At 36.8% G+C, this 23591-nt stretch overlaps 1 protein-coding gene across 1 annotated transcript in view; it reads right to left on the reverse strand.

Moving 5' to 3' along the window:
• Nucleotides 1-2013: 2013 nt before the first annotated feature.
• CCDC34 (coiled-coil domain containing 34) overlaps nt 2014-23591 on the reverse strand; it is a 44458-nt gene continuing 22880 nt past the window's right edge. Inside the window, exons 3-6 of the mRNA XM_055422434.2 lie at nt 20504-20611; nt 5072-5230; nt 4369-4510; nt 2014-2936 (exon numbers count right to left, since the gene is read on the reverse strand). Coding sequence (XP_055278409.2) covers nt 2722-2936; nt 4369-4510; nt 5072-5230; nt 20504-20611 — 624 coding nt within the window. The 3' untranslated portion in view covers nt 2014-2721. The remainder of the gene's footprint in view (nt 2937-4368; nt 4511-5071; nt 5231-20503; nt 20612-23591) is intronic.

The following is a 23591-nucleotide window of genomic DNA, read 5'->3' on the forward strand; positions in this document are numbered from 1 at the left end:
TGGAACTCTGCATTCAAATGGGTATATCTTTCATTTTCTCCTTTGCCTTTCACTTCTGTTCTTTTCACAGCTATTTATTTGTAAGGCCTCCTCAGACAACCATTTTGCCTTGGGTTTCTTTTTCTTGGGGATAGTTTTGTCACTGCCTGCTGTACGTTACGAACTTCCATTCATAGTTCTTCAGGCACTCTATCAGATCTAGTCCCTTGAATCTATTTCTCACTTCCACTGTATAATCATAAGGGATTTGATTTAGGTCATATCTGAATGATCTAGTAAATCAATTATCACTAAAGAAAGACTACTGGTACATCTTATCAGAATTGTCACCATACAAAAAAGAAACAAACTTGCATTTTTTGCTACTTCCACTTATTTTATATTCCCACAGTAAGCTTCTATAAATTAGATAAGGTATTGAACATTGAAAAAAATAAGGTACCTTTTAGATAAGTAAACATAAAGCCAGGTCTGTAATGCCTGTATTCTTTTCTATCAGATCACGAATTTGCTGATGCTATAGGTTATCTAGATATTTTAGAGCAGTTGCAATCATAGTAGTAGTAGAAGTCAAAGAGACAGTTTAAAAACCTCAAGAGAACTTTGAAATATTGTTAATATAGTTTATAATGTCTATTATACCAAGTATCTTGACTTTAAGAAAAATTGATTTCGTTTAAAAACACTAATCTACTAATTGGTGTGTTGACTGAAGAAATCTTTGATGAACAAATATGGACTTTCAGTAAGAAATGTTTGGCAGTCAAACACCTTTTAAAAATGAACCATTCGGGTAGTAAAATAGGTTATCACAAGTCCACAGGATCAAGTCCAAATTCTTCAGTATACAGAGTCTTTTTACTCTGACCCCTGCTTCTTCTCCAGCTACTTCTCATCACATATTCATGAATGTGGTCAGCCTCATAACCATCTAAAAATTCCTGCTTATCTTTCACCAACTCAAATGTCACCTTCTCTCTGTAGTTTTTCTTAATCCCTTCTCAAGCTGAACTATCTTCTACCTGTGTTTTCAGTTGAAGTCTAAGCATGATTTTAAGTAAACTGTATTACAGCATTTTCTCTGTTTTCCTGGCTAGGTTATAAATGTTTGCTGGATAAAATATATCATTCCAATTGCTAAATAAATATGCAAACATCTGCCTCACATGTTCAAGTAATACTGGTCAAACTAATACTGACGGAATGAAAAGTGCTAGTAGGATTAGGGTTATATCTAAAAATAGCCTAAACAACTTAATCTGCTGTGTGAAAAATAAAGATTTTTTTTAAGATAGAACAACTATACCTAAAACCCCCAGGAAAACTGGCCTATGTATGCTACTTTTCACATGCAAGTTTAATGCTACCCTGGCAAATTCTACATTCTCAGTACATAGGTGAATTTGGCTGAGTAGGATGATCACCTGGAAGTTGCACTGTATCTAAGAGGTTATGAGAAGGATGGTCAGGTCTCTAAATTTCAGCAACATTTTGACACAACAAACTCGACTGATCCCTCCTAACTGTTCTCCACTTAGAAGTGAAAAAAATAAAACAAAAACAAATGAAGATGGCTGAATTGAATGAGCATTCAGGCTGAGTGCTCAATCCTTATGGGGCTCACAGACCTCCATGAGCAAGAAATTTTTTAAAAAGTGCATTTTTAGATTTCTGATGATACGAACACCCTTCAGAAGATCCTATTGCTGTTTCCTGGCATTGACCAATACCATTGCAGGTTAATCACCAAAAACTTGGTAGATGACTAACCTCGCAGAAACATGGAATGTATTCTAAATAGGAATCACTTTTAAATGAACTTACTGAACTTTTATATTGCCACCACAAATTTTCATTTCTTGATGGCCCCCTAAAAAAAGATACAGACTTTTAAAATTTAATAAGAAGGGCTGAGTGCTATTTTAGTAATCTTTTGATCTACTTTCCTTAACAAGTATTTATTAACAAAGATTTTTTATTTCAACTTTAGTAAAACATGACTTAACATTTTACATTAAAAAATAAAGCAGACATTTCTAATTTCAAAATTAACAACCTAATTATAATGTGTAAGTATATGTACAGAGTATAGCAAAATATATTAGTGTCCAAAGATTACTATAATCAATGAAGATTGAGAGCCCAAAACAATGTTTATAAATTGTCCTTTCAAAACCCAACCTTTATTTCTCCATTACCAAACATGATTCCAGTTAATGATTTACAAATATTTATACAGGGAAAAACATACTAAAAGTCATCAACAAAGGCTGTTTTTGATTACTCCGGGATTCTAACTCATTTTAGATTCTTCTAAGAATTATTTTGAGCATACAGTTTAGAAATGCTTGTTTCAATGACTTATTCTTACTGTGTTCATAAACACAAACACCTAACATGTGTGTATGAAAAAATGCACAGAAAATTGTTTTATTGGTATTTAGAGGGTAGTTTTAATATAAGCTAAATATAAACACAATTGTTAGATATTCTGTCACTTATCTTGCAAAACAATATTCCAAGATCAACCTTGAAGCATTTATAAAAATGAAAATGAATAAAATATCTTCCTCAATTAACTCTAAGGACTCCACATACAAATGCAAAAATGTGAACTTAATAATAATACATCAAATGTTGAGCTACTAATAGTAGAGCAACAAAACAACAATTTCTGATGTTAAATAGCTCCAGATAAAAGCATGCAATTTCCCACATCTACTATCTTTGTATTCTGCATAGAGTTCCAAGGCAAAGGTTGCTTCTAGCTTTATGCATTACCAGAGAGGATGCCCTGTGTGGCTGGCTTATCACAGGCCTTTTAGTCTTCTTTCCTGATAGATCCCTCACTTCTTTGGAAGGAGGCACAGGAATTGGTTTCCATGGAATTGGGTTATAAAAGGCTGGTTCTGGATAAGAATTCCCACTGTAAAAACCTAAAATTATTTAAAAATCAGAATAAAACAAGAAAAACTTTTTGAGATCAAAGAAACTATTTGAAAATTCATAGAAAAATGTTAAAATGTTAAAAGGGCAAAAATATCACTGACAAACCTTACTCATTTAAAACCTGAACTCAAATATTTTCAAAAAATACTTTTTAAATACAGTAAATACTGTAGTAAAAGTTAAAATATAAACGATAATTCTGAATATTCAAAGAACGTTAATGTTCAAAACTAAAATCTCATACAAAATTTCTTCTAAGAATTGAATTTTAGAACCCTTAAATTGAACAAAATCTTCATTTTCTTATTTCAGCCTGGGAAATTTCTGATTATGTACTAGTTTTCCCTAGTTGGACACTAAAGCTTGCAGGAAAAAAAAGTATGTTGCACATGTAGCTAAAGTGAATCAAGATTGTGGTTCAGAACCACTGAAATTCTAAATCACTGTCACTCAAATTAAGCAGATTTCATGCACTCTAGTTTTGTAATTAAGAGCAATAGGGCATTTGCAAACTACGATGTTTATTATAACACTTATTTAAACACAAATTTGGTAAAATAATCCATTATTTAGCAATTAAGTTCTAGTCAATACATATATTCCATCTAAGTTTTAATTTTACTATCCAATCGTTTTGTTGAAACCATTACTTATTTCAAACAAGAGAGCAAAATAAAGGAGCAGACTCTGCTCGGTAGCTGTAATGGATGACCTTTGTGACATGCAGGAGAGCCCTAAATCCTGACAGAAGGAATGTGTCATTCAGACACTGGCAACCCACTTTGACTGCATACATATGTCAACACACACTTCACCACGATGGTCAAAACAAAGTCTGGAATATGTTCTATTGTGTGAACAAAACAGAATGGGAGTATATTTAATAATAAATCACTTAAACAAGTGAAGGCAGCTGTCAGCAAGGTATGAGCTTCCAACGTGGAAGTACAAAGGAAAACACACCTTGCCATTTAAAATCAGACCAAGCCAAAAGAGCCACCAAGTCTGTGTCTGGTTCCTGTGCCATCTAGTATTCCACCCTGCAAAAATAATGAGCCAAAGACACTGGGAACTCTGCCTCAGAGAGGGTTAGAAAAGGGAAAGAAAATGACCCCTTAAATATATCCTGATTAAGGCCTTAAGATCCAAGGAATGTAAAAATTTTACTTATTTCTTAACGTTAGAAATCATTACTTTGCAGTTTTGCCACTGTTGCCTTTAAAATGTATCTGATTTTAGAGAATGACAACAAATTTGTAGTATCTCCACAGGAACACAGTATGTTATAATCTTCCAGAAAATAGTAATTTGAAAGAAAATGATTTTTACACACTTCTATTTCTGTCAAAAGGAAACATAATATATAATATTCGCTCCTGCAAGCCATATTTATGTAAGCCACATAACATAAAAACCAACCTGTGAGTTTTCCATTGGCATAACCATAGCTCTTCGCAGCTGGACGAGGTTTATTTTTTGCATTTTCCAACCATTCCTTAAACTTTTTTTCTGCTATTTCCTTTTTTTCCTGTAATTCAGCCTGCCGTTGTTTTTCTTTTTCCTTAAAATGACAAGACCAAAGAATCTCCAGGGATATTCTGTAACTAAAAGTTCTGTTCAGAGTCTACTGACTTGCTCCCCAGTAGCTCCCCATCCCAACGGCTTACTGATCAGAAACACTGAATCATATTTCTATAATTAGAGAGCAAAATTTAACATGATCAGGGATGTGATATGAAAGTGGCTGCCTCTAAACAATGATATTAAATCCAAGAAGAAAAAAGCAATTTGTTGTTTTAAAATAGAACAGTAATTTACAATAATGTAATAAAACTTTCCATAAAAGTACACTGAATAATATTTAAAAGCATAAACACCAGTAAAAAGCTTGCACCTCACTGCAGGAGTATCAATAGGTTTATTAATATTTTTCAGTCTAAGAAAATCACAAATGCATATTCATTTATGAAGCTTAATCATAATATAACAAGTAGGGATAGCTACATGTATTTATATTATGCTAAGATAATGCCAATTTTCCATTAGAAATTCTTTACACAATATAGTTGGCACATATAAACACCAAGTCATGTATTCTAACTGATCACCTTAGTGAAAATACCTTTTCTTTCTTCTTCTTTTCACATTCTTCAGCATTTTTTTTCTTTAACCATTCTTGATATTTTTCCTTTGCTTTTTCTTGTAAATGTTCTTTCTCCAGTTCCTTTGCTGCTTTTTCTTTCATTTCCTTATTAATTTTTTGTTCCCTTTCTTTTCTTTTCTTAAATAAAAATAAAGGAATTTTCATTGGAATCTGTAATCATTCTCATACAAGGAAAGTGTTATAGACAGTAATTTTCTAAAAACAGGTGGTAACATAGTGGTTAACACAATGTGGCTTATGAAAATATATAACATGCATGAACTTACCTGACCAATTTTAGTGTACCAGCTTAAGTATGTATTTCATGATGGCCTAACAAAAATCTTGTTCAACAAAGTATATTCAGAACCTGGAACAGTGTTAAGTAAATAGTAGGTGTTCTGTAAAGATTTGCTGAATAAATTAGTGAACAGAAATGACAACCTGTTAGGCTGTCTTGAATCTTAGTGTTTTTTTCTTAATATATATATTTTATTAAAGTATAGTTGACTTACATGTTTCAAGTGCACAGCACGGCGATTCAGCTATACATATTCATATATATTATTTTTGAAATTATTTTCCATTGTAGGTTATTACAAGATAATGACTACAGTTCCCTGTGCTATACTGTAAACCTTTGTTGCTTGTTGCATATATATTTTTTAAAATTAGAAACCTAGCATTCTAGTCATACTAAGTCAAACAAGTAGAATCAAAATGTCATAATTTTTCAGTTCAGCAAAAATTTGTAAGTTTTCCAAAATATATATATTATGCATATTATATATATATATATATGTATAAAAAAGCTTTCCTACTATGCTTGAGAAAGAACATCAAAGAAAAAAGAAGAGATGGAGAAATTGGAAAACATAAACTAAATGAAACGGGAGCACTGAATATGAAATACAAAAAGTGAACAAACTAGATAAAAGTAAAAGATCATCACATAGTCTAGTTGCTTTTAGATTCCATACATAAGAGAGATCATATTTTTTCTCTGCCTGGCTTATTTCACTTAGTATAATGCCCTTGACGGAGAAGGCAATGGCAACCCTTTCATCACTTTAAATATATCATGCTATTCCTTTCTGGCTTGTAGCATTTCTGTTGAGAAATCAGCTGATAGCCTGATGAGAATTCCCTTGTATATTACTTGCCGTTTTTCCTTTGTTGCTTTTAACATTTTATCTTTGTCTTTTGTCAGTTTGATTACTATGTGTCTTGGTGTGTTCCTCCTTGGGTTTATCCTGCCTGGGCCTCCCTGTGCTTCCTGGATTTGGTTGACTATTTCCTTTCCCACATTACTGAATTTTTCAGCTATTACCTCCTTCAAATATTTTCTCAGGAACTTTTTCTCTCTTCTACTTCTGGGACCCTTAAAACGTGAATGTTGGTGTGTTTAAGGCTGTCCCAGAGGTCTCTTAGGCTGTCTTCATTTCTTTTCATTCTTTTTTTTATATTCTGTTCCGTGGCTGTGATTTCCATCATTCTGTCCTCCAGGCCATTCATCCATTCTTCTGCCTCAGTTACTTTGCTGTTGATTTCTTCTAGTGTATTATTCACCTCTGTTTGTTTTTCAGTTGTTATAGGTCTTCGGTAAACATGTCTTGCATCTTCTTCATTGTTTTCCTGAGATCCTGGATCATCTTCACTATCATTATTCTGAATTATTTTTCTGGAAGGTTGCCTATCTCCACTTCATTTAGTTGCTTTTCTGGGGTTTTATCCTGTCCCTTCACCTGGGACATAACTTTCTGCTTTTTCATAGTTATGGATTAACTTTCTGTAATATGGTTTTTGTTTCAGCTACTGTGGGACTGTGCTGCTTCTTGCTTCTTCTGTCTGCCCTCTGATGGATGAGGCTAAGAGACTTGTGTAAGCTTCCTGATGGGAGGGACTGGCAGTGGGGAAAAACTGGGTCTTGCTCTGCTGAGCAGGACCTTGCTCAGTAAAGCTTTAATCCAATTATCTGCTGATGGGTAGGGTTGCACTCCCTTTCTGTTAGTTGTTTGGCCTGAGGCGACTCAGTTCTGGGGTCTACGGGCTCTAAGGTAGGGTTAATGGAGAAGTCCATCAGAGTTTACACCAAGGGGGACCTTCCTGACCTGCTGCTGCCAGTACCCCTGTCCCTAGGGTGAGACCCTGCTGACCCATGTCTCTACAGGAGGCCCTCCCACACTAAGCAGGGAGTTTTGGTTTAGTCTCCTGTGGGGTCACTGCTCTTTTCCTCTGGCTCTTGGTGCATGCAAGGTTTCGTTCATGCCTTCCAAGACTGGAGTCTGTTTCTCCCAATCCTGTGGAAATCCCATAATCAAATCCCGCTGACCTTCAAGGCCAGATTCCCTAGGGATTCTCAGTCCCTTTGTCAGATCCTCAGGCTGGGAAGCCTGGTGTGGAGTTCAGAACCTTCACAACAGTGGGAGAACTTCTTTGGTATTATTGTTCTCAAGTTTGTGGATCACCCACCCGGCAGGTATGGGATTTGATTTTACTGTGATTGTGCCCTTCCTACCACTTGCTGTGGCTTCTTCTTTGTCTTTTGTCTTTGTCTTTATCTGGTTTTGGTGGTTCCAGCATCCTCCTGTAGATGGTTGTTCGACAGCTAGTTGTAATTCTGGGGCTCTTGCAGGAGAAGATGAGTGCACATTCTTCTACTCTGCCATCTTGAACTAGAAACCTGAATCTTACTGTTTCTTAATGGATGTTTACCCTCACTCTAAAATAGGAGCCACATAGGTACATATTTCCCAGACAATTTGCCAATATGAATACTTGGATAAATCTTCACCAAAGAAGAGTTACAGAGGACAAACTTTAGCCCATTAAATACTATTATAAGGGCACATACAGACAAATCTCTGGCTATGCAATTCTTGTAAGTCTTACATAGATCAAAGGTTGGCAAATTATGGCCTGCAGGCCAAATATGGTCCATTACCACCTGTATTTATAAAAAAGTTTTATTGAAATGTGGCCACACATATTTGTTTACATATTTATTGTCTATGGCTGCTGCTGCACCAAACAGTAGAGTTAGAACAGTTACAACAGAGACTGTATGGTGCACACAGTCTAAAAGTTTATTTGACCCTTTGCAGAAAAAAACCTGACACAGATTCTAACTGAATATGTTTTCCTTTTCTCACTCAAAAGATAATCTACCAACACAGTGAAATTCTAAATAACCAATAACATGGCTAGCTCTCTATATCAAAGGCTTAGAAAATAATCTGCAAGGTATAAAGTGTATGATATAAATGCCATATATATCACCCTTCATGGAGCAAAGAAATATGAACCAAGAAATTCTTCCCTTGAAAACATCTTGTAGAATACTTCAATACAAGCAATTCAAATAAGATCCAAGTAACAAACATCAGTTATATTCAACATATGTGCAGTACTGTGCAAGAAAAAGTGAAAGTCAGTCAGTCAGGTCTGACTCTTTGCGACTCCAAGAACTATACAATCCAGGGAATTCTCCAGGCCAGAATACTGGAGTGGGTAGCCTTTCCCTTCTACAGGGGATCTTCCCAACCCAGGAACTGAACCCAGGTCTCCCGCATTGCAGGCAGATTCTTTACCAGCTGAGCCACAAGGGAAGCCCAAGTATACTGGAATGGGTAGCCTATCCCTTCGCCAGTGATCTTCCCGACCCAGGAATCAAACCAGGGTCTCCTGCATTGCAGTCAGATCCTTTACCAACTGAGCTATCAGGGAAGCCCCTGGGCAAGAAAGACAGGGGTTAAAAATGAAAGCCCAGGAATCCCCTGGCAGTTCAGTGGTTAGGGCTTTGAGCTTTCACTGCTGAGGGTGCAGGTTTAATCCCTGGTTGGGGCACTAAAGATCCCCCAAACCTCGTGGCAAGGCCCAAAAAAAAGAAAAGAAAATCAAAGCCCATCATTCCCCAAGTTGCTATATTTCCTTATTGTTGGGCAGCCAATACCTGTAAAAGGAAATCCTTTCTTGCTGAGAACTCAATATCCATTAAAATAACACTGGAATTTAACTACTTCCTACAGTCAGAAAATCCACAAGATTAAAAAGGATCTTGCAGCTCCATCTGACTCATAAGACTCCTCCACAAGCTCATCAACAAGGAGTCATCCATCAGAAGAAAAAAAGAGTCATCCAATCTCTACACTATTTTGAATTTTTGACAGCTAACATTTATTCAGTGCTAACTCTGCCTGTTACTATTCTGTACACTGTATACATATACACTATGTCAGTTAATTCTGAAAACCATAATATTAGAAAGATATATTAAGATCTCATTTTATAAATGAGGAAACTAAGGCACAAAGAAGTTAAGTAATATGCCCAAGGTCACACAAATGGTAAATGAAAGATCACTACAGATCTCTCATATACATATGAGAAAACACTGAAAACAATTTTTTTTTGGCCAGTAAATCCAATTTAAATGAGACATTAAAATTTATTAAAAATACACCACTTTTCAAAACTGATTCAAAAAGAAACAGAGTAACTGAAGTAACTGTTTTAAGTAATTCTACTTACTAAAAATAATTCAGAATTAAAAACTTTCATATAAAGAGAACTCCAGCTTCCAACAGCTTCACTGGTAGATTTTATCACACATTTAAGGAAGAAACAGTACCAATTACCACACAAACTATTTTAAAAAACAAAAAAAAGAACACAACCAAGCTCATTTTAAGAACCCAGCATTTCTCTAATATCAAAACCAAATATGAAATAAGAAAATATTAGGAATAAGGCAAAATAACTCCTTTCATCAAAACATGAAATACTTAGGAATACATTTAACAAAAGACATTTAATACACCTGTACAATGAACTTAAAAAAAAAGCTGATTGAGATAAATATGACCTAAATAAACAGAAAAGAAAAATCATGCTTATAAGTGTATATTATTAAGACTAATTTTCTCCAGAATGATCTATGTGTTCAATGCAATCCCAATAAGTATCAGTCACTATTCAAGCAAGCATGATTAGGGAAATTGATAAGCTAATTCTAAATTGTATATGGAAAGGTTGCAGATCAAATAAAACAATTCTGAAATAGAGAAAAAAAGATGGAAGACTTATAGTATTTGATTAGAAGAATTTTAAATTAAAAATTACTCTATAAAGCTACAGTAACCAGACAGTGTAGTACTGGCATAGATCAAAGGAACAGAATAAAGTCTAGAAATAGACCCAAACATATTTGCTCAATTAATTTTAAATGAAAGTACCAAGATAACTGAATAGGGAAAAAGATTATCTTTCAACAGTGTTAGAATAACTGGATATCCATACTCCAAAATGATGAACCTTGACCCTTAATGCATGCTATCATTAAAATTAACTCAAAATATAGTCACAGGCAAATGCTGAGGTTATAAAACCTCTAGAAGAAAACAATGGAGAATATTGTCACAACCTTGGCATAGGCAAACATTTCTTCAACAGAAAGCAAAACCCACAAACTATGAAAGAAAAAACAAAAATACAGAACCTACCCAAAATTTTAAATTTTGGCTCTTTAAAAAAGTTTCCATTAAAAATTAAATGGAGGAGATATTTACAATTCATGTTACAGGACTTAAAGGAATATAAGAAGAACTCTTACAACTTACTATTAAGACACACAAAATGGGCAAAAGTTTAAACACAAAACAAACAGAAACTCCACAAGAGACATAGAAATAGTCAACAGTGTTATGGATTGAAATCTGCCCTGCCAAAATTCATATATTAAAGCTCTAATCCTCAGTGTACTGGCTTTGTTTTAATTGGAGTATAAGGGATTTACAATGTTGTTCAGTTTCAGGTGTACTGCTAAGTGATTCAGCTATACATGTACATGCATAGTTTTTTAGACTCTTTTGTCATATAGGTTATCACAAAATTTGAGTATAGTTCTCTGTGTTATACAGTAGGTCCTTGTTATATATAGTAGCATGTGTATGTTAATTCTAAGCTGCTGATTTACTGTCCCAACCCCCAGGTTTTACCTTTGATAACCATAACTTTGTTTTCAAAATCTGTTTCTGTTTAGTAATAATAAGTTCATTTGTATCTTTTAAAAATTTTCTGATTCAACATATGAAAATATGTAAATCTCTAGGGCCAAGCATGTTGTTTCAAACAGCATTATTTTATTCTTTTTTACGACTGAGTAACATTCCATTGTAAATATATACCACATCTTCTTTATCCATTCATCTGTCAATCGACACTTAGGTTGCTTCCACATCTTGGCTCTTGTAAATAGTGCTGCAATGAACACTGGGGTGCATGTATCATTTCAAATTATGACTTGATTCAGATATATCCAGGAGTGGGATTGTTGTATCATATAGTAGTTCTATTACTATTGTTTTTTTAAGGAACCTCCCATACTGTTCTCCATAGTGGTTGTACCAATTTACAGCCCTACCAACAGTGTAGAAGGATTCTCTTTTCTCCACACCCTCTTTAGTATTTACTATTTGTAGACTTTTTGATGATGGCCACTGTGACTGGTGTGAGGTGATATCTCATTTGTAGTTTGGATTCGCATTTCTCTGATAATTAGTGATGTTAAGCATCTTTTCCTGTGCTTTTTCACAATGTGTGTATCTTCTTGGGAGAAATGTGGCTGGCACAGGTGATTCTCAGGTCTGTGCCCCACACTTGGGGACATCCATATATCTTTTTTCAGTCTGTATGTGTCCCTAGATCTGAAGCAGATCTCTTATAGATAGCATATATAAGGGTCTTAATTTTTGTGTCGATTCTGCCTGTCTTTTGGTTGGAGCATTTAATCCATTTACATTTAAGGTAATTTATCAATATGTATTAATATGTTCTTATTGCCATTTTGTTAATTGTTTTAGATTAGTTTTTTGTAGGTCTTTTTCCTTTCCTTCCTCTTTCGTTCTCTTGTGATCTGATGACTAACTTTAGTGTTGTATTTGGATTCCTTTTTCTTTTTTGTATATCTCTTGTAAATTTTCAGTTTTTGATTCCCATGAGATTTTGATAGAACAGTCTATACATATACAAGATTGTTTTATGTTGCTGGTCTTTTAATTTCAAAATGCATTTCCAATATCCTCCATTTGTACTGTCCTCACAACTGCTGCTTATGATATCATATTTGTGTGTGGATGATTTCCTATCTTTACTGTAGTTTGCCTTTACTGGTGAGTTTTCCCATTCATAATTTTGTTTCTAGTTGTTGCCTTTTATTTTTCACCTAGAGAAGTTTCTTAGCATTTGTTGTAAAGCTGGTTTGGTGGTACTGACTTCTCTTAAATTTTGGTTGTCTGTAAAACTTTTGATCTCTCCATCAAATCTGAATGACAGCCTTGCTGGGTAGAGTATTCTCGGTTGTAGGTTTTTCCCGTTCATCAATTTAAATATACCATGGCATTTCCTTCTGGCCTGCAGAGTTTCTGCTGAAAAATCAGCTGACAACCTTATCAGGATTCCCTTGTTGCTTTTCCCTTGTTTCTTCAAATATTTTCACTTTGGCTTTAATTTATGTCAGTTTGATTAACAGGTGTCTTGGCATGTTCCTCCTTGGTATAAGTTGCCTGGGACTCTCTGTGCTTCCTGGATTTGAGTGGCTGTTTCCTTCCCACGTTAGGGAAGTTTTCATTTATTATCTCTTCAAATATTTTCTCAAGCCCTTTTTCTCTTCTCCATCTGGGACCCTTATGATGCAAATATTCACGCTTTTAATGTTGGCCCAGTGGTCTCTGAGACTGTCCTTCCTTTCATTCTTTTTTCCTTTGCTCTGTTCCACAGGAGTGATTTCCAGCACTCCATCTTCCAGCTCACTAAATTCATTTTTCTGCCTCAATTATTGTGCTACTGATTCCTTCTCTTGTATTTTTCATTCTAGTTATTCTATTTTTCATCTCTGTTCTTTAAATCTTCTTGCTCTTTGTTAAATATCTTTTTGTATCTTCTTAATCTGTGCCTCCAATCTTTTTCCAAATTCTGGGACCATCTTTACTATCATTACACTAAATTCTCTTTCAGGTAGGTTGCCTATCTCCATCTAGATGTCTTATGGGTTTTTATCTTGGTCCTTCATCTGGAACATATTTCTCTGCTGTCTCATTTTTGTCTAACTTTCTGTGTTTGTGGTCTCCATTCTGCTGGCTGCAGGATTTTAGCTCCTCTTACTTCTGGTGCCTGCCCACTGGTGGGAAGAGCTGGTTGTGTCTCTCTGGTGAGCAAAGCCATGTCAAACAGTGTGTTTAGAGGGAGCTGTGAGCTGAGTACAGCTTTAGACAACCTATCTGCTGATGGGTAGCAATGTGTTCCTATCCTGCTGGCTGTCTGGCCTGAGGCATTCCAGCACTGGAGCCTGTAGGTTGTTGGACAGGGCCAAGTCTTGATGTCAAAATGGTGACCTCTGTGAGAGCTCATACCAATCAATACTCTCTCGGGCCACTGCCTCCAGTGTCCTTGCCCGCAGCTCAGTGATCCACAGCTAACCCTCACCTCCCCAGGAGACACTCTATAACTCACAGGTAGGTCTAGCCCAACCTCTTCTGCTTTGTGTTGGATTCCAGTGTATGTGAGCCCTCCAAGAGTGGACTCTCTGTTTCACCCAGTCCTGAGGAGCTCTTGCACTCAAGCCTGCTGGTCTTCAAAGCCAAGTGCTCTCGGGGCGGGGGGGGGGGGGGGTTCCACCTCCTGATGCCAGATCCTCTGTCTCAGGAGCCTAAGATGGGGCTTAGAACTTTCACTCTGGCAAGAGAACCTCTGAAATATAATTATTTTGCAGTCTGTGGGTCTCCCACTCGTGACGTCACTAAAGCATCTCTCTTATTGTCTCTTTTGGCTTCTTCCATGTCTTTGAATGTAAAATATCTTTTTTGATAGTTTCCAGTCTTCTTTGTCAATGGTTGTTCAGCAGTTTATTGTGCTTTTGGTGTTTTCATGAGAGTAGGTGAGCTCAAGTCCTTCTGCTTGGCCATCTTTTCCAGAATCAAGGGGCTGCTTTTAGTTTGGGTATCTGCCGTCTCTCTCCTCAGGATGAGCTGGCTGTTACCCCCTTGACGTGGAGGGTACAGGTGTAGCAGCCCTTGCACACTCCCAGGACAGCAGGGGCAGTGCCTGGCACCAACCTGTGGATCTCATAGTGGTTGCCCAAGCCTGCCTCTGAAGCCTACCATGGCGGTGATAATTGTGCCCACTCCCAGAGCTTCTGTAAGGTGGTATCCTGTTGCCCGGGAGCACTTATAGGGCATAAAGCTTTCATGGTGCCCCGCCCCCCGACCTTGTGTGCCCCTAGTAATGGCACCTTGCCTCTCTGGCAGGTGCTGGCTGCTACTGAGCACACCCTCAGTTACCACAGTCCACCCTCTTCAGGCTGTCTCCACACAGCCAACCCTGATCTTTTCCTGGATCTGATCTCTGAAGCCTGAGCTTCAGCCCCCAGCCCTCTCCTGTACTAACAGAGCAGCATATTAGGCTGCGGAACACAGGGCAGTGATGCTGACCTTCTGTGCAGGTTACTCTCCATTTTGCTTTCTACAAACCAGCTGCTGCGCTCTCCTCCTAGGCTTTGAATGTCCCTCTCCATCTAGGCTGATCCCCCGCCAGTGAAGGCTCTCCCCAGGGTATGGGAATCTTTCCTCATTCATACCTCCCTTCCTGGGGCACAAGTCTGTCCTGATTCCTTTCCTTTTTTTTTTACCTTTGTCCTACACCTAGTCATGTGTAGGTTTGCTTGTCCTTTTGGATGTCTGAGGTCTTCTGCTGGCATTCACTAGATGTTCTGGGTAAATCATTCCACTTACTGATATGTTAATGTTTTTGTGAGCAGGTGAGCTCCCCTACTACTCCTCCACAATCTTGATCCCCTGGCCTGATGTTGTATTTTGAGATAGGACTTTTAAGTCACTCAATCTGTGGTATTTTGTTATGACAGCCCCAGTAATAGAATAAACTCATGAAAAGATGCTAAATATCGTTAGATCTCAGGAAAATGGAAATTAAAACAATGACATACTGCTGCTACTTAGCCAGTCACATCTGACTCTCTGTGATCCTATGGACTGTAGCCCACCAGGCTCCTCTGCCCATGGAATTTTCCAGGTAAGAACACTGGAGTGGAGTGCCATTTCTTACACCAGGGGATCTTCCCGACCCAGGGATTGAACCCGCATTTCCTGCAGCACTTGCAAACAGATTCTTTACCACTAGTGCCTCCTGGGACGACCAATGACATACTACATGTAACAGAATGATTTAAAATGAGAAAGACTGAGAATCTGGCAAGGATATGGTATACTTGGAACTGTCAAATATTATTAGTTGCAGGAATATAAAATGGCAGAAGCACTTTATAAGAAATTGTCAATGTTTTTTTAAAGCTAAAAACCTACCATACAATCCAGCGATTCAGTTCCTAGGCATCTACCCAAGAGAAATGAAAGCAAATATCAACAAAAAGACTTGTACATAAGTGGTCACAGAATTTTACTCATATCTCCAAACTGGAAACAACCTAATTATCCATCAACTAGTGAATGCATACATAATTTGTGATACTGAGCAATAAAAAGGAACAATCTTAATACAAGAAATATCAGCAATTTTTAAAAACAAAAGTAGCCTGGGACTACCCTGGTGGTACGGTGGATAAGAATCTACCTGCCAATGCAGGGGACACAGGTTTGATCCCTGGTCCAGGAGGATTCCACTTGCAGAGAAGTAACTAAGCCCATGTGCCACAACTGCCGAGCCTGAGCTCTAAGGCCCATGAGCCACAACTACTGAGCCCCCTCGCCCTAAAGCTCATGCTCTGCAATAAGAGAAGCCACCACAATCAAGAAGCTCATGCACTGCAACAGACAGTAGCCCCTGCTTGCCACAACTAGAGAAAGCTTGTGCACAGCAACGGTGACAGAACACAACCAAAAAAAAAAATTTTTTTTTAAGTAGCCTAATGGCTAAGGAATATACATTTAGTGATTCTATCTGAAATTCTAGAAAAGGCAAATCTTATCTATAGGAACAGAAAGCAGACCGATGGCTTCCTTGGAGTGGGGGTTAGCTGGGGGGTTAGGAAGCAGGGGTTAAATGCAAAAGAGCACAAGGGAGCTTTCTGGAGTGAAGATAAGAGTTCTCTCTTTTGACTGAGGTGCCGGTTTTACAGGTATATATCTTGTCACACCTCATCAAACTTAAAATAGGTATATTTTATTGTATGTAAATTATAGCTCAATGAAGTAGATTTTAAAACATCAGACAGGCTCTCTGCAGCATTTAAACTACAGAAGAGGGGATGGAATGTCTTTAGTTAGCAAAAGGATACCAGAACAGGCACTCAGAGAGAAGTACAGAGAGGGAACAGCCAGCCACTAAGTGGCTTCAGATTTTCTGGCACTCCAGTTCTATACCACACAGAGAATGACAATAAATCTTTTTTTTTTTTTAAGATGGTGCCTTGAGAGAACGTCTGTTTCTTCCAACTAAAGGAAAATAACAAACCTGAATTTCTAATTTGATTCCTTCAATAGTACCTGGTACATAATAAAAGTGTTGAAGGCATGAATGAGAACTGATGACAGTTATCAATCATATGCTTGTTGGCTTCAATTAATTTTTTACATTAAAAAGCAGTTCCTTGGTTTAAATAAAACTTTAAAAATAAATTTACTTTTAATTCTCAATGAAAGCAAATACCCTTTTACAAAATATGTGGTAACACACAGTAAAAAACAATCTAAAAAACAAATTAGTATGGTAACACAAATATCAGAGTACCAGATGAGATAAGTCCTTTATTTGAAAAAAGATTTACAATAAAAGAAACCAGTCACAACAAAAGAAACCAGCTTTGCTAATGGATACATAAATTCTTTTTGTCTGATTTTTTGATAGAACACAGTGAAAATGACTTAGAGAAAATAATGCCACAGATATAGCTAAAATGTGAATGAGGCTGGAGGCAGCAGAGGACCACACACCATGAAATGTAAACAGAGGAGGAAAAAGCTAGATGCCAGACAGGAAGAGAAGAACCAGAAGAGCAGTCTTTACAAATAGAGGTATATGTAACCAAGACTGAAATAAGAAATCTGAGAGTTCTTAAAGAAAAAAAACACGAGTATCCTAACTATTCCTTAGCATGCAAAAGAATTCTGCAGAATAAGTAAATTTAATTTTAATTTCTTAAGGTTCATTTTTAAACTCTTCTCAACCTTATGGAATCTTGCTTTTGCTAATTAGTGATTTATGTCAGGACAAGCCACTTTCCTCCAAAAGAAAGAAATTTTTTTCTCAAATAATTAGATTAGCTCTACCACCACTAATTAAAACAGGGAATGTATCATCTCTACATTCTTAGACAAACAACAACTATGTTTGACTGGCATGGTAAAAGGAGCTTAATGGAGTCAGAAGATAAGAGAAGCTTTTTAGAGGAGAGAATATACTTATACAATACACCCAAAACTGTTTTATAATTATACACTTCAAAAAAGTATCACTCAAGGCTTAGTAGTGGTCACACAGGCTTATTTTGATTTTGGCATTTATTTACAAAGAACTCTCTTACTGTATTATGGGATGTAGCAAACTTTAAAAAATAATTTACTTAAGTAAATAACAAATATATTTATGGTTATAACACACACATGTCTAGCCAATTTCTTCTTACAATATTTGGATGAAGAAAGCTATGCAACCTTCAATTTACTGGGGAAGTATTTACTAGGGACTCTTATTAATACCACTAGGCATTACATTCAACAATAGCTAGGAACCAAAAATTAGAAATAATTTAAAACTTTTGGTTTACAATTTCAACATCTAACTGCATTCATGAAGCTGGACATTAATAAAAAAAAAGCAGTACCATTACAAATATGACAAAACTCACAACAGGAAACAAAGTGACAAGATAAACATTTTTTAAATTTCTAACTTGTGATCCAATACAAGAATGTATTAAAATCCAAAGGAAAATGATACACTTATTCATTCTATAATTTATCACCTATAAAATGCTATGTGTATGTTTGCGTGGTACTCTCTCAATTCGACCCACCCTGCCCTTCCCCAACTGTGTCCACAAGTCTGTTCTCTATATATTAGACAGACAGTGGGAATTTGCTATGTGACACAGGGAGCTCAACCCAGTGCTCTGTGACAACCTAGAGGGGTGGGATGGGGTAGGAAATGGGAGGGAGGTTCACGAGGGAGGTGACATATGTATACCTGTGGCTGATTCATGTTGATGTATGGCAGAAAAAGCACTATGTCAGATCCTATAATAGATAAAAAGTAATACAAAAATAACTCCTTAGTTACAAAACAGAGACTCACAGACAGAGAACGAACTTATGGTTGCCGGAGGGGAAGAATGGGGGGAAGGGATGTTAGGAAGTTTGGGATGGACATGTACACACTGCTATATTTTAAATGGATAGCCAACAAGGACCTACTGTATAGGGAACAGGGAACTCTGCTCAATGTTATGTGGCAGACTGGATGTGAGGGGAGTTTGGGGGAGAATGGATACATAAATATGTATGGTTGAGTCCCTTCGCTGTTCACCAGAAACTACCACAACATTGTTAATCAGCTATACCCTAATACAAAACAGAAAGTTAAAAAGAGAGGGAACCACCTAAAAAATAACTCCTATCCTGAAGAGTCTTAAAATTACATGAGAAGTGAAGACATATGCATAATACAAAGCAGCCACAAAATATATACATAATACATGGCAGTATATGATAAAGTGATGTCAATTAAACAAGGATTCAAGAAGAAAAGAATTTCCAGCACATGATCAGAGAATATTTTATGTAGGAAATACTTTGAGTTGGATAACAAAGGGAGGTGAGTGAAAATCACTCAGTCGTTTCCAACTGTTTGTGGCCTCATGGACCAGGCTCCTCTGTCCACAGAATTCTCCAGGCAAGAATACTGGAGTGGGTTGCCACTTCCTTCTACAGGGGATCTTCCCAACCCAGGGATTGAACACAGGTCTCCTGCACTGCAGGCAGATTCTTTACCATCTGAGCCACCAAAGGTGGGGGAGAAATGTGATGAGATCCCACATTGAGGAGATAATTATTAAAAAAGGTGAGAAATAGAACAGAAATGTTCTCAAAAGTTCTTGTGCACATATATTCCTAGGGGCTGGGAGCACAATCCAAAGCCCAATATTTCTTTGAATTCTATTGTGTATTTTAAAAATACTATAAAATTTATGTTCTAGACTATTAAATATCTGTGCTTACTTTAACTTAAAAATAACATTTTTCTTCTCAATATTTTCCAGCAAAACTAATATGCCAAGAAGATGGGCCATGGTTATCCTGAATGTGCTCGCCAAAGATGCCAGTCAGAGGCTGATAGTGTGGAATGAACAATAGCACAGGTGAAGGAGACACGGTTCAGAGAGCAGAAGGTATTTAACCAGCCAGGCCAGAACAGTTCAAATGTTATTCAGAGGAGAGTAGGGAACGACAAAAGATGTATTTTTGAACTGAGGAATTAACATTTGGCTTTTTGGCAAGATTCCTCTGGCAAGGATACAGAGGATGAAGTCAAATCTTGGGTGGCTTTTAAGCATCAAGATACTGGTTTATCTGCTGGATAACTGAACAAAGAGGCACAAATCCCTGCCCTTATGGGGCTTACATTCAAGTATGGGAAATAAACAATGAAGTGAAGTGAAAGTCTCTCAGTTATATCCGAATCTGAGACACCATGGACTGTAGCCCACAGGCTCCTCTGTCCATGGAATCTTCAGGCAAGAATACTGGAGTGGGTAGCTGTTCCCTTCTCCAGGGGATCTTCCTGACCCAGGGATCCAACCCAGGTCTCTTGCATTGCAGGCAGACTCTTTACCATCTGACCCACCAGGGAAGCAAATAAACAATAAGCTGAAAAATGTAATGAGTCCAGACAAGAAGAAAGCACAAACAGGAGAGAAGCGATCATAAAGGAAAGGCATGGACAATTAGAAACAAGAGAATTCCAGTGATGTCTTGGTGACTGAGAAGTTACACTAAGATCAGAAATTAAGGAGTCAGGAAGGTGGTTCTATCAGAGGAGAATGGATAAAAATTGGTTGTTTTAGATTTGCAGGCCCAGAGGTGCCTATCTACTGACGAGATGAAAATCCAAGGCTCTAGGAGGTCAGGTCTGGAGATAACAGACTTCATGACTACCTGCAACCACATCCAAATGGAAGCCACATGACTGAAAAGGGAGAGAGCAGAGAGCAAGGGACAAAAGATCTGACAGATGTCCCTGGCGGGGAGAGGGGTGGGGTGGGGCAGAAACTAGGTCAGAAAAGAAAGAATCTAAGCGGAAATGAGAAACACGTAGGTAATGACTAGGCGTAAGAGGATGAAGACCATAAATGAGACGCAGTACGTGTGTGCCCTCTTTCCTCCTTACCTGTTCGTTCTTTTTCTGAACCCATTCCTTGTGCTTTTCTTCAGCGATTATCTTCCTCTTTTCACGGTCTTCCACTTCTTTCTTTCTTTCCAGCTGTTGATTTAATTCCTATAGATTTTATTCAAACAAAAGGCAACATGTAATAGAAGTATTCAACCTTGCATATTAAAAATAAAAGTCTGAGGTTAACCGAATTAAACAAGAATATAGTTTCCTTTATAGAGATACGCCATTAGTGACAATAACTTACTTAAGTAACCAGTTTATGATGAAAGGAAAGCACTGGTAAAAAGTATAAGTCATTTTTTAGAAATGCAAATAATTGCTTGGCAGCAAAACACTAGTTTCTTAGACTAAACTTCAGCTAAATTACCCTCATTGAAATCAACTTTCCCACACATAAATTTTGGCATCACTGTATGCTACTGGCAGAAGCTCAAGAGAATTGCAACTTTTTTACAGTTATAAAAAGCTTCTAGATTCTTGATGAAGATAAAGGATAGGAATTAAATAATCCCTAAATTAAACTTTTAATTCAGAGTTATACCAAAGAAGAAATGTAAAGAAGCCATTCAATTTTTTAAAGGGAGTAAAAAAAAAAAAAAAGGATCCAGATTTTCGTTCACTGATTTTATAGCTGTTGGAGCGTAAAACAAAACCACATTCATATCCTAGATTATTTAACTGCCTTGCTGTCACTCGAATCTACACGTTTGGGCATTTCCTCAGGAGAAAGAATGTGGGAAGTATAGCCAAATGAAACTACAAGCTGAACGCCACCACTCCGTCACTCATCAGTTAAATTACTGCATTAGTTGAGAATGCTGTTCAAACTAGACTCCTAGGACTCTACTACCACAATTACCGGTTATTTTTCTCCTCTCTCCTTAGATAGCAGCAATCGGATACTTTTACATGTCTTCCACTGGACCCCGCTCCCTGTCCCCGAGCGTCCCTTTCCCAAGGACCTACCTACCTCAGCAATGGGTGGCAGTGGGAAGGACAATTTTTCAACTCTCAGGCAATTCCAGTGTGTTAAATGAAATGAAGATAAAACCTGACACCAAGAACACATCTTACGCATTTATTATTTGCACTTATTATTATTTTTTTAATGGAGCACCTACTATAAAGACAGCAGGGATGAAATTCCAGAAGTCTCTGACCTAATCTGATTCTGTAAACACAAAAGACTTAAGTGCTGTGTTGTGAGGTACTGTGGAGAAGAAGAGCTCAGAAAAGGAAAAGGAAGATGAGAGGAGAGAGTATGGTCCAAAGTAGCAAAAGAAAAAAAAAAGCACCATGAGAGGAGCAATGAGGAAACAGCTTGACTACAAGGGGGAGGAGTGAAGACTAGAAAATCAGAGTGTGGTATTAATACTAACTAGACAGGAAAAGGTCTTTTGAGACAGGCAGAGTAAAGTAAACACTGTGGAGCAGGAATACTTGGCAAAGGGAATGATTCAGAACTCTCAACGATGAAGGCTGAAAGCTGCATTTGAAGGGATCAGAACTATTCTGAGGGAGACAGTTTAGGAGGTTGCCACAGTACATGAGTCGGAAGGAGATATATATGAGTCTGGACTTGGGTCAGAAAATAAGGGAGGGATATACTTCTATGTGTATGATAGGCCAGATATAGATTTGACAACCACATTTTCCAAAAAAAGTCTTAAATTTTATCATCAAGAAAAGTAATGATTTTTATTATACAACTAAAAATAGGATTGATTACTTTTATGAACCTTTTCAGATTCTTCATATAATTAAGCTCAAAACTAAGGAAAAAGAAATCAGACTTTGTATTCTGATTTTATGGTTCACAAATTCTAATGCTGATAGAAGAGTTAAAGATGAAGGATGGGTCAAAAGTATCTAGAAAATGCTGCCATTCACTCAAACAGTACTCTAATCTCAGGGTGTCTGGTCAAGTAATCTGCCACCTCAGAATACACATCACATTCTGAGAAACAACCCTCCTTCCAAGGCTGGCCCCTCTCAGAATTTCCCACCCTAAATGCCTTCATCTGTTTACCACCAAAGCAAGTCTCTACCAGATACTGCTGAAGCCTTCTCTCATAAGGCCCTATGTCGTCTTCTGGTACACCACTGAATTTCAACAGAATTATACATCTTCCCACAGAGTAAACACTTGATTACAGGAAACCAAAATCCAAAGAGGATCCGAAACATGGATTTTATTTCAATAACTTTTGCCGACTAAGGTAACAATCAGAAAAACTGAGTTTCTGAGTCTCACCAACTCTATATCCTGCTCTTTTCCTTCATTAAGCACTGATGAATAAAAAGGGCAAAAGCAAGATGGTGAAAAAAAGACCAAACCTGGATTATTCACAAATTAGATAACTTTTATAGTTTAGAATAGATTTGTACTAAAATGTTAAAGCAAATGTTAAAAACAAAAATTATCCAAAGGCCATAGAGAATTTAGGTCAGTCTGCTAAAGAATTTTTTAATAAAAATTTAAGTAAAATTTATATGCCCTACAAAAACAATATACTAGTTTTTCACAATACTAACGTTAAATATTTACTATTTTTTATCACTTCAACAGTTACAAATATAAAAAAAAACTGTAAACATAATTTTGATGCGTTAACTCAATCTTACAGGGACATGTGAAACAAATAAAAATGTTGCTAAAATCAAATTTATGAAAGGCAATGAACTTTTTAATGATTTAACTACCTTTAAATTTTAAGATTTCAAGGAAGAATATATGAAAGCCAGTGTACATTTAAAATTAAATATTGAGTCTGACCCATTTATTCTAAAATGTGCCTTGGTATTATGGAAAAAACACTTATTAAGTTGGAAGTCAAAAGAACCAGGATCCAGTCCCAGCTTTGTCACTAACTGAAACGTTGGCAAAGCTACTCTCTGGCCTTCATCTTTTACTAGGGATCGGAGATGAATTGTTCCTTGTGGTTAAAAATCTGAGATTTTAATGATATGATTTATAAATAAATCACAGAATACAGTAAATAAGAACAGAAAAGTAAGGAAAGCATGACTTAGAAAATTAAAACAAAAGGAAAGGCATGAAAAAAAATGTGAATACCACAAT

Source organism: Moschus berezovskii, chromosome 14, assembly GCF_049115385.1.
Source record: "Moschus berezovskii isolate FMDL1 chromosome 14, NW_MosBer_1.0, whole genome shotgun sequence".
Taxonomy (NCBI): Eukaryota; Metazoa; Chordata; class Mammalia; order Artiodactyla; family Moschidae; genus Moschus; species Moschus berezovskii.